Source organism: Hemiscyllium ocellatum, chromosome 22 (genome assembly GCF_020745735.1).
Source record: "Hemiscyllium ocellatum isolate sHemOce1 chromosome 22, sHemOce1.pat.X.cur, whole genome shotgun sequence".
NCBI classification, from domain to species: domain Eukaryota; kingdom Metazoa; phylum Chordata; class Chondrichthyes; order Orectolobiformes; family Hemiscylliidae; genus Hemiscyllium; species Hemiscyllium ocellatum.
In genome coordinates this window covers 55013096-55028630 of record NC_083422.1, presented here as the reverse complement: position 1 = coordinate 55028630, position 15535 = coordinate 55013096, and the positions used below count along the sequence as shown (strand labels likewise).

Here is a 15535-nt window from a genome sequence, read left to right as displayed (position 1 = left end):
TGAGCCTTCCCGCTGACGTTGCTGAGTGGATGGAGAAGCTCACTTACCGTTTCCAAGCTCCCAGGAGATGTTGTACTTCTTGCCTGCACAGTACTTGAGGAGACTCAGGCCACTGGAACCGTTCCAGGAGTTGTCGGGGTTCCTCAGCAAGGCATTCAGGCCGAGAATCAGGTGCAAGCCGGAGCACTCGACAAAGTTGTACAGTTTGTCTAGAGACCTGGCTGGGTAAAAACGAGCTACAGTTGAAATCTGGCCAAACATTCAATCCGACACATTCCTGTAGAGAGCGGGGCTGCACCTGTAGTGTGAAGGGGCACGTGAAGTGCAACTATGACCTTTTCTTAAACATTTATTCATTCACAGAATGAGGGCACCCGCTGGCTTGGCCATCCTGAACTAGGAAACACTGAGGACTGCAGATGCTGGAGATCAAAGTTAAAAAGTGTGGTGCTGGAAATGCACAGACGGTCAGATGGCATTTCTAATGAAGAGCTTGCCCTCAAAACGTCAACTCTCCTGCTCCTCGGATGCTACATCTCCTGCTGTGCTTTTCCAGCACCACACTTTTTGACTCTGCTCATCCCTAATTGTCTGGAGGATAATCAAGAGCCAACCACATTGCTGTGGGTCTGGATTCATATGTAGGTCAGACCAGGAAAGGATGGCAGTTTCCTTCCCTAAAGGATATTAGTGAACCAGATGGAGTTTTCCCAACAATGGACTCATGGTCATCATTAGATAGTAATTCCACATTTTGTTTATTGAATTCACATTCCACCATCTGCCATGATGGGATTCAAGCCTGGGTCCCCAGAACATTAACTGGGTCTGCAGTCCAACAACAATATCAGTAGGCCATCGCCTCCTCTGAAAGTTGGTTGGAACTCCAAGTAAAAGGCTAGGTGGCACCTAGATCTCTTCTGGGAGATTCTTACAGATGTTCTGCCAAATTCACAACGGGCTATTAGGACAACCCTTCAAACACACAGCAGGACAAAGTCAGCTTATTTGGAAAAATTTGATGCTAATGGAGTTATCACCTTGCATATACCATTTATCTCCAAATAAAACCTTCTGTAAGAATTACATACAATGGACTTTATTGATAACATAACAATTAATAGTAATTAAAATGCAGTGTGCAATATCAATCCAACCAGGATTGGATATAGGAGCAAATTACTGCAGATGTTGGAGTCTGTATTGAAATCAAAAAATGCTGCAGGTCACAGTGGGTCAGGCAGCACCCATAGAGAGACAGCAATTTAACACTGAGTATAGTGACCCTTCATCAGAATGGCAAACCTTTCAATATAATACTTGGAAACAATATTGGATATGCATACACAGGGTCAATATATTAGGGTCAATGTCTTTGTCCTTTCAGTCAGTGGTTCCCAAGATTTGAAAAAATATTTGAGCACCAGAAATCCACATCAGCTAAAGCTGGTCCCGTTGAAGAAGTGTCACAGTTAATTTAAAATATTATAACCACATCAATGAAGTTGGGCGCAATTTATAACATCACCGGTGTGGTTAAGAAAGGAACTGTGTCTTTCTAATCCAGATTTGCAGTACATTTTTTAGAACCAGTTTTTAACATTCAGCCCTTCTTGGCTTTAGATTTTGTTTTCTTTCATTTTCCCCTTTTTTGCAGGGAGTCACGGCTTATGCATAAATTAAAAGCAAGGAACTCGGAAAACTTGCATTTCTTTCGTACCTTCCATAGCCTAAGGATCTTTCAAACCACTCCACATGTACTTGGCCCAATGAGTCTAATCTTTCCTAAACAACAGACAATACGAATGAGAATGCTTTTCGCTCACCTTCATCTACCTATTGCATGATCAGCTACCTTCGCCCCAGCCCCACCCCCTCCCATTTATCTCTAAGACCCCCCAGCCCACAAACCTCATTCCTGATGAAGAGCTCATGCCCGAAAATGTCAATTCACCTGCTCCGTTAAAGCTAACCTTTTGAACAAGCTTTTAGCTATGTGTCCTCATGTCTCCTTTCATGCCTTAGTGTCAAATTTTGTTCCGAAATGTTGCAGTAAAACACTTTGAAACATCGAGTTGTTGTTAACCACAGTTGTGGTCAGTGAGTTGACATGGCAGTGCGGCATCATGATACAATAACATGTGAACATGAATGGGAGTGTGTTGTCATGACATCACTAGGGTTGAATTGACAATGCAATATTGCATCGTTTAAAAGTGCTCCGGTCTTGTTATAATGCCAATGAGCAAAAAAACATCAAACACCGAAGGCAAGTGAAATGTCCCAAAGTGCTCTGTAGGAGAATTATCAAAGAAAATTTAATATCAATTCACATAAGGTGATGTTAGGACACACATTCAAAACCTTGTTAAAATAAGTGGAGCACCTTAATGATAGCAGTGAGAGAATTTAGGGAGAGAATTGTAGAGTTTATGACGCTGGAAGCTGAAACAGGCATAGTGATGGAGTGATTAAAATCAGGAAAGGCACAATGTTACAGGGGGATCAAGGAAGCACGTTCAGTTTTGAGTCATTTTATTGAAGAGTTAGCTCAGAGATGAAGGACTAATTTATTGCTCTAAACATCAACAGTTGGTTAGGTTGGGGTGGGTTAGCTCAGTCAGCTGGATGGCTGCTTGGAAATATAATGACAACAGTATGGGTTCAATCCCCAACACCAGCTGAGATTACCATGAAAGCCTCTCCTTCTCAACCTCTCCCTTTGCCTGAGGCATGGAGACCCTTGGGTTGCACAGTGGCTCAGTGGTTAGCACTGCTGCCTCACAGTGCCAGGGACCTGGGTTTGATTCCCCCCTTGGGCGACTGTCTGTGTGGAGTTTGCACAGTCTCCCCATGTCTGTGTGGGTTTCCTGCGGGTGCTCCGGTTTCCTCCCACAATCACAAAGATGTGCAAGTCAGGTGAATTGGCCATGCCCGCAGTGTTAGGTACATTAGTCAGAGGGAAATAGGACTGGGTGGGTTACTCTTCGGAGGGTTGGTGTGGACTTGTTGGGCCAAAGGGCCTGTTTCCACACTGTAGGAAATCCAATCTAAACTCCCACCAGTTGCCTTTCTCTCGCTCTCCCTCATGAGAGAGCAATCCAGTGCAACTCTGGTGCTTAATTTGATTGGTCTGGCAATTCAGTGCTGACATTGACATTTGTTACATGCTGTGCTGGCTTATATATCATGCACACAGAGTGCTTCAGGGAACATGTCTGGGACACACACACCAAACAACCCCACTGCCCTGTAGCCGACCACTTCAATTCCTCCTCCCACTCCCTCAAGGAGGAATCCTGGGTCTCCACCGCCAAATCCAAGCCACCTGCCAACTGGAGGAAGAATGCCTCATCTTCCACCTTGAGACCCCTCAAACACACAGCATCAGCATCAACTTCACTAGATTCAAAATGTCCCATCATTCCAGATCCAACCCTGCAACCTGGCACCAGCCTCCTGACTTGGTCCACCTGTCCATCTTTCTTCCCACCTATCCACTACACCCTCCCCACTGAGCGACCAATCAGTCCCCCACCTGCATCTACCTGTCACCTTCCCAGCTACCTACCCCCAAGTCCCACCTCTATTTAGCTCTCAGCCCCCTTCCCCCTCCACATTCCTGATGAAGGGCTTATGCCTGAAACGTCGACTCTCCTGCTCCTCGTTTGCTGCTTGACCTTCTGTGCTCTTCCAGTGCCACATTTTTCGACTGTATATATTGTGCTGGGCTGACACTGGCTCTGCCTTTGCTTAGCAGCTGGTTGACTATCATATGTTGCTCTCTGCCTGCACCATTACTAACACAGATGAATGATAATTGCTTAATGAGCCAAGGTACTGTGTGACGTGAAACATGTTTATTTACTTAAGAATATTTGTCGAGACAACTCCTTCAGATTGATCTCCTTGTTTGTGAGAAAATCCTGGTTCCAGTAACACAGATGCAAAAATACCATGTAAATGTCACTGACTATGACTGAAACCACAACAGTGTAAACAGACAGCTATAACGCTGGGCTCCAAACGACAAAACCTCAACTGTCTCCCAGAAGACGATGACATTTTAAAAATACAGAACCTTACTTATCACTAATGATCCATACCTGAAAATGCCTGAAAATGATTTCAAGACCTTTAGTGCAGTAAATCTCTCCCTTGTACCTGCATAAGAAGCAATTCATCTCCAATAACTGGGTTGGAGGCTAAAAAAAATCATTACCAAATCAACAGTAACTTTACCAGCCACATGCAAATCCGCAGCAATTTTACTCTGAAAAGTCACATATTTTCTTTTGTTTGTTTACTCTGATGATGTTTGCTCTTCAGGAATGTCATGATCACTAGAAACGTGAACTTTCATAATGAGAAAACTACAACTCCATTCAAAAAGAATACAAATTGTTGACAACAAAACCAGAAATTGTTGGAAAATCTCAGCAGGTCTGGCAGCATCTGTGGAGAGAAATCGGGTCCTGTCTCCCTTCCTCAGAACTGACTGTGACGAATGAAAAGGTTGTCGTTTATGCAGGATTCAGGGTGGGGGGAGGGGATAAGGAGCAAACAATAGGTGGAGATAGAGCCTAAAGAGAGAGAAGCACATTAGGACAGACAAAGGAATGGATAGCGACCAGCCTTGAAGAGTGGATAACTACTAATGGGAACAATTCATGGGAATTGTGTCATAGACCATGTGACAACAGGCCTGATGTTGGGGTAAAGAGATGGGAGAAAGTGCATCAAGCCCTAACATTGTTGAAATTATTGAGTCATTGAGATGTACAGCACAGAAACAGACTCTTTGCTCCAACTCGTCCATGCTAACCAGATCCCGAGATTACTCTAGTCCCATTTGACACCATTTGGCCCAAATCCCTCTAAATCCTTCATCTTCATATACCCATCCAGATGCCTTTTAAATGTTGTCATTGTACCAGCCTCCACCACGTCCTCATTCTACACATGCACCAATCTCTTCAAGAAAAAAATTGTCCCTTAAGCCCCTTTTAAACCTTCCCCCTCTCACCTTTGTCCCACGGCCTCTAGTTTTGGACTCCCACATTCCAGGAAAAAGATCTTGACTATTCATCCTATCCATGCCCTTTATGATTTTATAAGTCTCTATAAGGTCACCTCCCCAGCCTTCCTATACCACGGAGACCAGAATAGCACACAATATTCTAGAAGTAGCCTAACCGATGTCCTGTACATGACCTGTACATAGCCGAACCAATGTCCACAACACGACCTCTCAACTCCTATACAGAAAGGTCCAACCAATAAAGGGGAGCATACCAAATACCTTCTATCTATCTAACTGAGAATCAATGTTAAAAATCACACAACACCAGGTTATAGTCCAACAGGTTTAATTGGAAGCACTAGCTTTCAGAGCGACACTCCATCATCAGGTGCTTGTGATTAACCTGATAAAGGAGCATTGCTCCAAAAGCTAGTGTGCTTCCAATTAAACCTGTTGGATTATAACCTGGTGTTGTGCGATTTTTTACTTTGTACATCCCAGTCCAACACCAGCATCTCCAAATCATAACTGGGAATCCACTTTCAAGGAGCTATGAATCTGCTCTCCAAGGTCTCTTTGTACAGCAACACTCCCCAGGACCTTACCATTAAGTGTATAAGCCCTGCCCTGATTTGCCTTTCCAAAATACAGCACCTCATATTTATCTAAATTAAACTCCATCTGCCATTTCTCAGCTCATTGGTCCATCTGATCAAGGTCCCATTGTATTCTGGGGTAACCTTCTTCGCTGTCCACTACACCTCCAATTTTGGTGTCTTCTGCAAACTTACTAACTATACTTCCTATGTTCAGATCCAAATTATTTGTATAAATGAAGAAAAGTAGTGGACCCAGCACCATGCTTGTGGTACTCCAATGGTCACAGGCCTTCAATCTGAAAAGCAACCCTCCACCACCACCCTTCTACCCTTGAGCCAGTTCTATATCCAAATGGCTTGTTCTCCCTGTATTCCATGTGATCTAACCTTGGGGTGGCCAGTCTCCCATGGGGAACCCTGTTGAACGCCTTACTGAAGTCCATATAGATCACATTCACCACTCTACCCTCATCAGTCCTCTTTGTTACTTCTTCAAAAACTCAATCAAGTTTGTGAGACACAATTTCTCACACACAAATCTATGCTGGCTATCCCTAATCAGTCCTTATTTTCCCACATACATGAAAATCCTGTCTCTGTCCCAACAATTTGCCCACCACTGATGTCAGGCTCATGCATCTATAGTTCCCTGGCTTTTCCTTACCACCTTACTTAAATAGTGACACCAAGTAAGCCAAGCTCCAGTCTTCCGGCACCTCACCTGTGATTATCAACTATTCAAATATTTCAGCAAGGTACCCAGTAATCACTTCACATCTTCCCACAGAGTTCTAGGATACACCTGATCAGGTCCTGGGGATTTATCCAATTGAGTGCGTTTTAAGCCATCCAGCACCTCCACTTCTATAATATGGACCTTTTTTCAAAATGTTGATACTATTTCCCCACATTCTCGATATTCCATATCCTTCCCCACAGTAAACACTGATGCAAAATACTCATTTAGTATCTCCCCCATCTCCTGCAGTTCCACACCTTGCTGATCTTTAAGGGGCCCTTATTCTCTCTCGCATTACTCTTTTGTCCTTGATGTACTTATAAAAGCCCTTTGGATTCTGCTCAACCCTATTTTCCCAAGCTATCTCATGTCCCCCTTTTACCCTCCTGATTTACCTCTTGTGTATCCTCCTATTGCCTTTATACTTTTCTAGGGATTCACTTGATCCCTATTGTTATATCTGACATTTGCTTCCTTCTTAATTTTGACAAAAACATTGATTTCACTCATCATCCAGTATTCCTTACACCTACCAACCGTGCCCTTCACCCTAACAGGAACATACTGTCTCTGGACTATCTTTACCTCATTTCTGAAGGCTTCCCATTTTCCAGTCATCCCTTTACCTGCGAAAATCCACATCCCCCACCCCATCAACGTTTGAAACTCCTTGCCTAATAATTTGCCTTTTTCAAATTTAGAACTTCAATTTTTAGATCCAGTCTTTCCTTTTCCATCACTATCGTAAAACTAATAGAATTATGGTCACTGGACCCAAAGTGCTCCCCCACTGTCACCTCAGTCACCTGGGAGAAAGTGTGGACTGCACATGCTGGAGATCAGAGTCGAGAGTGTGGTGCTGGAAAAGCACAGCAGGTCAGGCAGCATCTGAGGAGCTGGAGACTCGATATTTCAGTCACCTGCCCTGCCTTATTTCCCAAGAGTAAGTCAAGTGTTGCACCTTCTCTGGTAGGTACATCCACATATCGAATCAGAAAATTTTCTTCCAGATACTTAACAAATTCCTGTCCATCTAAGCCCTTTAATACTATAGCACTAGGCAGCTGTCGCATTTCCAATGGAAAATGAGGTGCTGTTCTTTCAGCTTACAGGAGCACTACAGGAAACATGAGACAGAGATATTGGCCAGGGAACAAGGTGATGCATTAAAATGGCAGGCAATTGGAGACTCAGGAAGCTTTTGTGGACAGAAAGTAGGTGTTCTGCAAAGTGGTCACCCAGTCTACACTTCATTTCCCCAAAGTAGAGGAGAGCACATTGTGAGAAATGAATGCAGTAAATTAGATTGCGCAATATGAAGGTTAAGTGTTGCTTCATCTTCACTAGCTGTTGATGCCATTATTCAAAGGCCATACACACAATCACAGAACATTTGGTACACAGAGTCATTTAGCCCACACTAAGTCTATGCAAGAGAAATTTTATTCTTGCCCACACTTTTTCCAATTACAAATCATTTCTCTTCAGATAATTCACCAATTCTTTTTGAAAATCCAGGGTTGAATCTCGCTCCACCACACACTAAATCCAGATGCATGGTGGAATTTAAAATTTTCCTCATTTCATCTTCAGTTGTTTTGTCAATCACCTTATATCTGTATGCCCTTGCTCTTAATTCTTGCTCCAATGGAAACCAGTTCTCTCTGTCTATTCTCTCTGAATCCCTTATGATTTGGAACTCCTTGAGCAAAGCTCCTCTCCATCTCCTGGTCCCCAAACCCAGCTTCTCCAATCTATTCATGGGATTGAAGTCCCTGGATCCATTCTCGTTTTAGTACTGCTCCACCCACTCGAAAGTCTTCCTATCCTTCCTAAAATGTGGTGTCATGAATTGGACACCATACTCTGGTTGTGGCTGGGTCAGTTCTAAAAATGGTGAGAGTTATACCTCAAGATGGACAGGTTCTCTTAGTTTCTGTAACCCTTTCATTGTAGGCTGTGGCTCCACCCTCCAACCTCGAGAACCCAACCCCTGTCCTCAATTGAAGGCAGTGTGCACACCTTCAAGCCAATTCAGGGGAAATCATTGTCAGTTGACTAGACAGCCTGGTTCAATCAGAAACCCCATTTCATCCAAATGTTGGGATCCTAGTCCTAAAATGAAATATTCTACCTTCATGGTTTGAACATGCTACTCACTGAAGAATACGTCCTTTCATAAGGTAGAGTGGCAAAAAATAGTATAATCAGCCTATCGATAAAGGCTGGATCTGATGTCTGCTGCAGCATACAGGAGGAACTTATTCTGAAGCCACTTCACCTCCTAGACTTCATTGCTACATTGGGACAAATAAGAATAGTCACTACATTCCAAAATAATTTATTATATCCTAAATGTTTTGCAATATGAGAGATTGATGTGGGCTAGATAAATGCAATTCTTCTCATTTTAATGCCACTTCACTACATCTCGCTTGATAAATAAATTTGCAATTTGTCTTATTATTCTTGCCTATAATTTGAAATTCAAAGAATTGAACCAACACCAATAGCAAGGTGTTTAATTGATGCTTAAGGACAATGATTAATAATGATTCACAGTCAGGGGACTGCAATCTGCTAGGGGAGCTAAGAATTAAAGATTAACTCAGTTGGGCTCTTCCAAAGTTTTTGTAAAGCAACCTGTTCAGAAATTATATGCTATACCTTTGAAGCAGATGGGATTTGAACCCAGACCTCCTGCCTCAGATATGGGAAGCATGATCACCATGCCACAAGGCCCAATGGATACTCTTCATTGGAAGTTTTTTTATCAAACTGTTCAGAGACATTCTTATAAATCTCTGGAGTAGGTGGGACTTGAATCTAGACCTCCTGGCTGTGAATTATATCATGCTAAATGCAACCCAGTAACACAAGGGTCTCTTGTGGTGCAGTGCTAATATCTCTACCTATAAGCCACACAATCCAGATTCAGGTTTTACTTACTCCTGAGCTCTATAATATTATCAAGGTTCATACTGGTAGATATGTTAATACACAACATATCTACAAGCATGAAAATTAATAGTGGGTTACTCAATTTTTTTTGTTGGTGGGGAAAAATAAATATTTGCTAATCAACCAATTCCTACACACCTCTGGAGGAGGTAGGACCTATACCTAGGCCTCCGACCTCCAAGGTGGGGACATTACCACTACACCACAAGAGCTCCAATGTCCCAGTGGGTAAGTTGACCGAGAGCTGCCTTTCTGCTATTGGTAAAAAATGAGGTCTGCAGATGCTGGAGATCACACCTGAAAATGTGTTGCTGGTTAAAGCACAGCAGGTTAGGCAGCATCCAAGGAATAGGAAATTCGACGTTTCGGGCATAAGCCCTTCATCAGGAAGGGCTTATGCCCGAAACGTCGAATTTCCTATTCCTTGGATGCTGCCTAACCTGCTGTGCTTTAACCAGCAACACATTTTCAGCTTTCTGCTATTGGGCCAGCTTGAGGAGATGTTGATGCAGTGACAATGTCCCTGGACTCAGTAATCACAAAGGTGAGGTCAATTGTCTGGGACATGGGTTTGAATCCCAGCAAGGCCAATGAACATGAGAATGTAAGGAGCAGGAGTAGGCCATCTGGCCTATCGTGCCTGCTCCATCATTCAGTAAGATCACAGCATATCTTTTAGTGGACTCAGCTCCACTTGCCCGCCCATTCACCATAACTCTTAATTCCTTTACCGTTCAAAATACTATCTTTTCCTTAAAAACATTCAACGAGGTATCCTCAACTGCTTCACTGGGCAGGGAATTCCACAGATTCATAACCCTTTGGGTGAAGAACAGTCTCCTCAGCTCAGGCCTATATCTGCTTTCCCTTATTTTGAGACTATGCCCCTAGTTCTAGTTTCACCCGCCAATGGAATCAACTGCCCTGCTTCCACCTTTTGTCTTCCCTTCATAAAGGTGGAATTTAAATTGAATTCATAAAATTTGGAATCATGAGCCATTGAAATCAGCCAAACTCACCTGCCTGGTCACCATGTGACTTCAAATCCATAGCAACATGGCTGACTCTTAAGTGCCCACAGACACAACCAAGCAAGCTGCTCAGTTCCAAGGCAAATAGGAACAGCATCAAATGCTGGATCTGCAGTGATGCCCTCACCTTCATTAAAGAGTATTTTAAAAGACAAGGGTTTAGGTTAAACTGCATGCGAAGAAATTGGTATCGGTTTCCAAACAGCACATTTTCATCCCCTCACAAGATTATTGCTTGCGAGGGCTGTAAGTGGTTTCAGATAAGTAATAGGATCATAATCAGGCTTTGAAGGCTTAGATCACTTGAAATACAAATTCTCATTCACCCAAGTTTTCCCATATGAAGACCGGCAGCCAATTTTGAACTTGGCATTCACATCTGTTAACCCTTTCAGATGTGGTTAAGTTGATACTTCCCTCATTACCCTTAAACTATCCAAGGTCAACATCTAGGGTTTCAGCAGCCATTATTTGCTATTGTTTTGATAATTTTAAAAATATAATTTCTGCTGTCTAGAGAAAATAAGTTCCTAACTTAAAGCTACAGCAGCTTCTAAAATGAATTCAAACGTAATGTTTTTCGGGGCTAGAGTGATTGAAGATCCTTTGAAGATACGTACTAATTTAATAATCAGACATATCTTGCTAAGAGGGCCATGTGGGAAGCTGTTCCTCTTCCCTGTTCTCATACTTAAATGAAGACTCACTGAGTCATGTCCTATTATTCCTCACTGGGACATATTGCAAAACAAGCAAGGCATGATTCGGATACATCTCTTCTAATCATCATTACTAAAGTGGCAAAGCAGCTGAAAGTCGCTGAAAGAGGGATATTTTATTGACACTTTTCATTTTGCACTCATCAAGACAATTGCAAAAATGTCAAAATGTCAAACTATCTCAACAATTCATACTAAAGGAGACAAAGGTGCTGATTGGTTGGCAAGTTTACTCTAACAATTAGGGGCAACTTGCTAAACAATCGACATTCTTGAGCTTGCCCTTATCAATCTCCCCGTATCCAAATCCACCTGTCCATGACAATATTAGTAGGAGTGGCTAACACACAGCTCTTTTGAGGAGACAAATCCCTTCTTCACCTTGAGGATACCCTCCATCGTTTTGCGTATCAGACCCACGGAGCTAAATGAAATTTTGATCTGATTTAGCTTCTGCAAAATGAGTACCCACAAGGTGCTGTGGGCCATTAGCAGCCATAGAACTGTATTCTGCCACAAGTTATCATCTCATGGCCCAGCATATTTCAACTCCACCATTACCAACCACAAAGTCAGGGGATCAATATTGGCTCAATGCTGACTGCAGGAAGACATGCTCGGAGGACCACCAGACATACCTGTAATGCAATGTTAACCTCCCTGCCAAAATGGACAACTTCACACTTTTCAACATAATACTCCATTTGTCATATCTTTGTCCGCTCACTTAACCTATCTATACTTTTCAGTTCTCATCATACAGTGTCATGGAGTCATCCAGTATGGAAACAGACCCTTTGGTCCTACTCTTTCACACCAACTATATATCCCAGTGTGATTTAATCTCATTTGCCAGCACTTGGCCCATATCCCTCTAAACTCTTCCTATTCATGTACCCACTTTGATGCCTTTTAAATGTTGTAATTGTACCAGTCTTCACCACTTCCTCTGACAGCTTGTCCCATACACTCTACAAAAAAATGTTACTCCTCAGGTCCTTTTTAAATCTTTCTCATCTCAGCTTAAACCTATGCCCTCTAGTTTTGGACTCCCCACCCTAGGAAAAAGACCTTGGCTACTCACCAAAATATCCCTTTGACTATTTCATTACCTCCCTATTTTTGCATCATCAGCAAATTTTACAACCATGTTTTTCATCCTTTCTTCCAAGTCATTCTAAATAGTCAAGTCCCACAACAACTCTTGTAGCACACCACTCATTATATTTTGCCAACATGATAAAGATGCACTAATCCCTGATCTCTGCTTCCTGTTAACCAGCCAATGTTCTATCCCTTAGGAGAAAGTGAGGACTGCTGATGCTGGAGATCAGAGTCAAAACGTGTGGTGCTGGAAAAGCACAGCCGGTCAGGCAGCATCCGCGGAGCAGGAGAGTCAATGTTTCGGGCATAAGCGGTTCATCAGGTTCCTGACACCGATTTTCCTGCTCCTTGATGCTGCCTGACCAGCTATGCTTTTCCAGCACCACACTTTTTGACGATGTTCTATCCATGTCAATACGCTACCCCTAACACCATGTGTTTATATTTTCCCCAAAAACCTTTGATGTGACACTTTATCAAATGTGTTCTGGAAATTTAATCACAGTTCGTCAGCAGCATATAACCTGCACAAGGAACTCCAACACAGACAAACATGATCTCCCTTTCACAAAACCATGTTGACTCAGCCTGGTTATCGTGACGTCATCTAAGTTCCCTGCTATACCTTCTTTAATAATAACTTCTAACATCTTTCCTATGTCAGTTGTTAACTGTCATGTAGTTTCCTGCTTTCTGTCTCCCTCCCTCTATGACTAAACAATTTATTTTTGCCATCTTCCAATTGAATGGGACCATTCCAGAAATAAGGACAATTTGGAAAATTAAAACAAATGCATCAACTATATACCAGTCACTTTTAAAAGACCCTATGATGAAGTCCGTCAGGACTTTGTCAGTTCAAAGCTCCAAAGATTATTCTGATTACTGTGATTTTCCCAATTTCCTCCCTTCCTTTCATCTCCTGGTTTATCGCTGCCTCTGGAGTATTAATTGTATCACTTATAATGAAGACTGACAGAAAATATCTGTTCAGTTCATCTGCCATTTCCATGTTTTCCATCAGCAATTCGCAAATCTCACATTCCATAGGATCAATGTTTGTTTTGTTAATTGTTTTCTATTTTTAATATTTATAGAAACTTTTACTGAATGCCTTAATATTTCTGGCTGGCATTCTCTTGTACTTTAAATTGATTCCTTCCTCAGTAACTTCTTGTCTTTCTTTGCTGTATTTCATGTCCTAGCCTATCTTCTGACCTGCACTTTTCTTTGCCAAATTATATGCTTTTTGTTTTAGTTTGATAATATCTTTAATATTTCGAGCCACAGATGTTCAGTCCATCTCTTGGAATTTTGTTTTACTTGTTGGAGTGTATCTTCTGAAATATCCCCTTAACCATCTACAATTGCATCTCTATTAATTCATCCTTCAACCCTAACTTGCCAAATCATTTTAGCCAGCTATGTTGTAATTCTGTCCTCAAGTTTATTTTTTTTAAATTAGTCCCAGACCAACTTTCTGTCCCCTCAAACTGAATGTAAAATTTAATTGTATTATCATTGCTGTGACCTAGGGAGGCCTTCACCGTGAGATCATTAATTAACCTTATCTTGTTGTCGAGTATAACCTGCTGTCTGGTTGGCTCCAGAGCACGCTATTCCAAAAGTCTGTTCTGAAATCCCCTTCCTCACTCCCAAAGCCTATCCATAAGGCACAGGTGAAGAGTGTGATGAAATACTCCCCACTTACCTGGAGGAGAGCAGCTCCAAAAACATTCAAGAGCTTGACACCCTTCAGGACAAAGGGTTGATTTACTCTCCATCCACTACTTTCAACATGTGCTGCCTCCACCACCAATGCCATGTGTATAATCTATAAGATGCACTGCAGAAACTCATTAAGGCTCCTTTGACAGTACCTTTCAGTTCCATACTCTATACCACCTAGAACTAGAGCAACAAACAGATAGGAACATCACCATTCTCAAGTTCCACAAATACTGTGAACAATTTCAGGCCTCTTATCTAAGAAAAGATATTCTGGTATTGGAGTCAATCCAAAGAAAGTTCACAAGACTGTTGGACAGATGAGGAGAGTTTCAGTAGGTTAGGCCTGTACTCAGTGGAATTAAGAAGCATGAAAGGCAACTTTATTGAAACATACAAGATTCTAAGCAGACTTGACAGGTTAGAAGCAGAGTGGTTATTTCCCTTGTGTGGAACAAGCTAAGACCAAAGGCATCATCTCAGAATAAGTGATAGCACATTTAAAATAGGGATGAGGAGAAATTTCTTCTCTTAGAGATTTTTGAATCTGTGGAATCCTTCATTGTGGACAGCTGTAGAAGCTGAGATCAATCTTTAAACAGTAAGGGAGTCAAGAGTTATGGGGAAAAGGCAGGAACTTAGAGTTGAGAATTATTAGAGCAGCCATCATCTCATTGAATGGAGACTTGATGGGCTGAACGGCCCGCTTCTGATCCTGTGTGTAATGGCCTTATGGTCTCTGAGCTACACACCATTCTGACTTGGAGATATATCATCATTCCTTCATTGTCGTGAGGTAAAATCTTGGTGGTCCCTTCTAAACAACACTGCAGATGCACCTACACCAATGGCTCAAGAAGGCAAGTCATCAGCACTATCTCATAAGTAATTCAGGATGGGCAGTTAATACTGGCCCAGCCAGCAATGCCCATATCCCTTGGAGAATGAAAAAAAGTTGTCACACAATGGCATACGATGACAATGACGATCATATAGAATACACAAACAAAATTTATATATTCGATCATTGATGCGTAAGACAAACAATTGGGAATTGGGAGAGCCTAACAAAGCTGAAAGCATTTCTATTTCCTTCCTGATCTCAAAAGGCAATGCACCCTCTGTCATCCTGTAGACCCACTACTCAGTTACAGTTCTGAACATGTTACTTGGTATTTCATAAATGTATTACCTCTGATTAAATCGGTAGTTCCATTAGAAATTGTAAATAATTATGAGATAAAGACAACACTCAATCATATGTCTAGTCCCAATAAATAATGAAAGGAGCCGAAATGCTTCAGATTGAGTGTACTAGGTCCAATTTTAACCCAAATGGATACTTTGACCCTTAGCTAAATTGCATGAGTTGCTTTCTGCATGCACTGAAACAATTATTAATCCATCAGTAACTGGGGGCTATGTGGCTTCCTGACCTACTCAGTATTAAATGAGCAACTGATAAAACATTCTTCTTCTAAACAGAGATCTAACGAAATACCAAACACTAAAGATTTTAACCAACACTTTCATCATCAAGGCTGGAGTACTATGCCCCAGTTTTGAGGCACCCCTTGCTGTGTTGGGTGATATCATGGTCTCGGGAAAGGTTCCAAGGCAAGCCATGAGAA

The 15535-nt window shown here is 42.0% G+C and overlaps 1 protein-coding gene across 1 annotated transcript in view; it reads right to left on the bottom strand.

Annotated features, from left to right (window-relative positions):
* hpse2 (heparanase 2) overlaps nucleotides 1-15535 on the bottom strand; it is a 305633-nt gene that overhangs the window by 191064 nt on the left and 99034 nt on the right. Inside the window, exon 4 of the mRNA XM_060842506.1 lies at nucleotides 48-221. Coding sequence (XP_060698489.1) covers nucleotides 48-221 — 174 coding nt within the window. The remainder of the gene's footprint in view (nucleotides 1-47; nucleotides 222-15535) is intronic.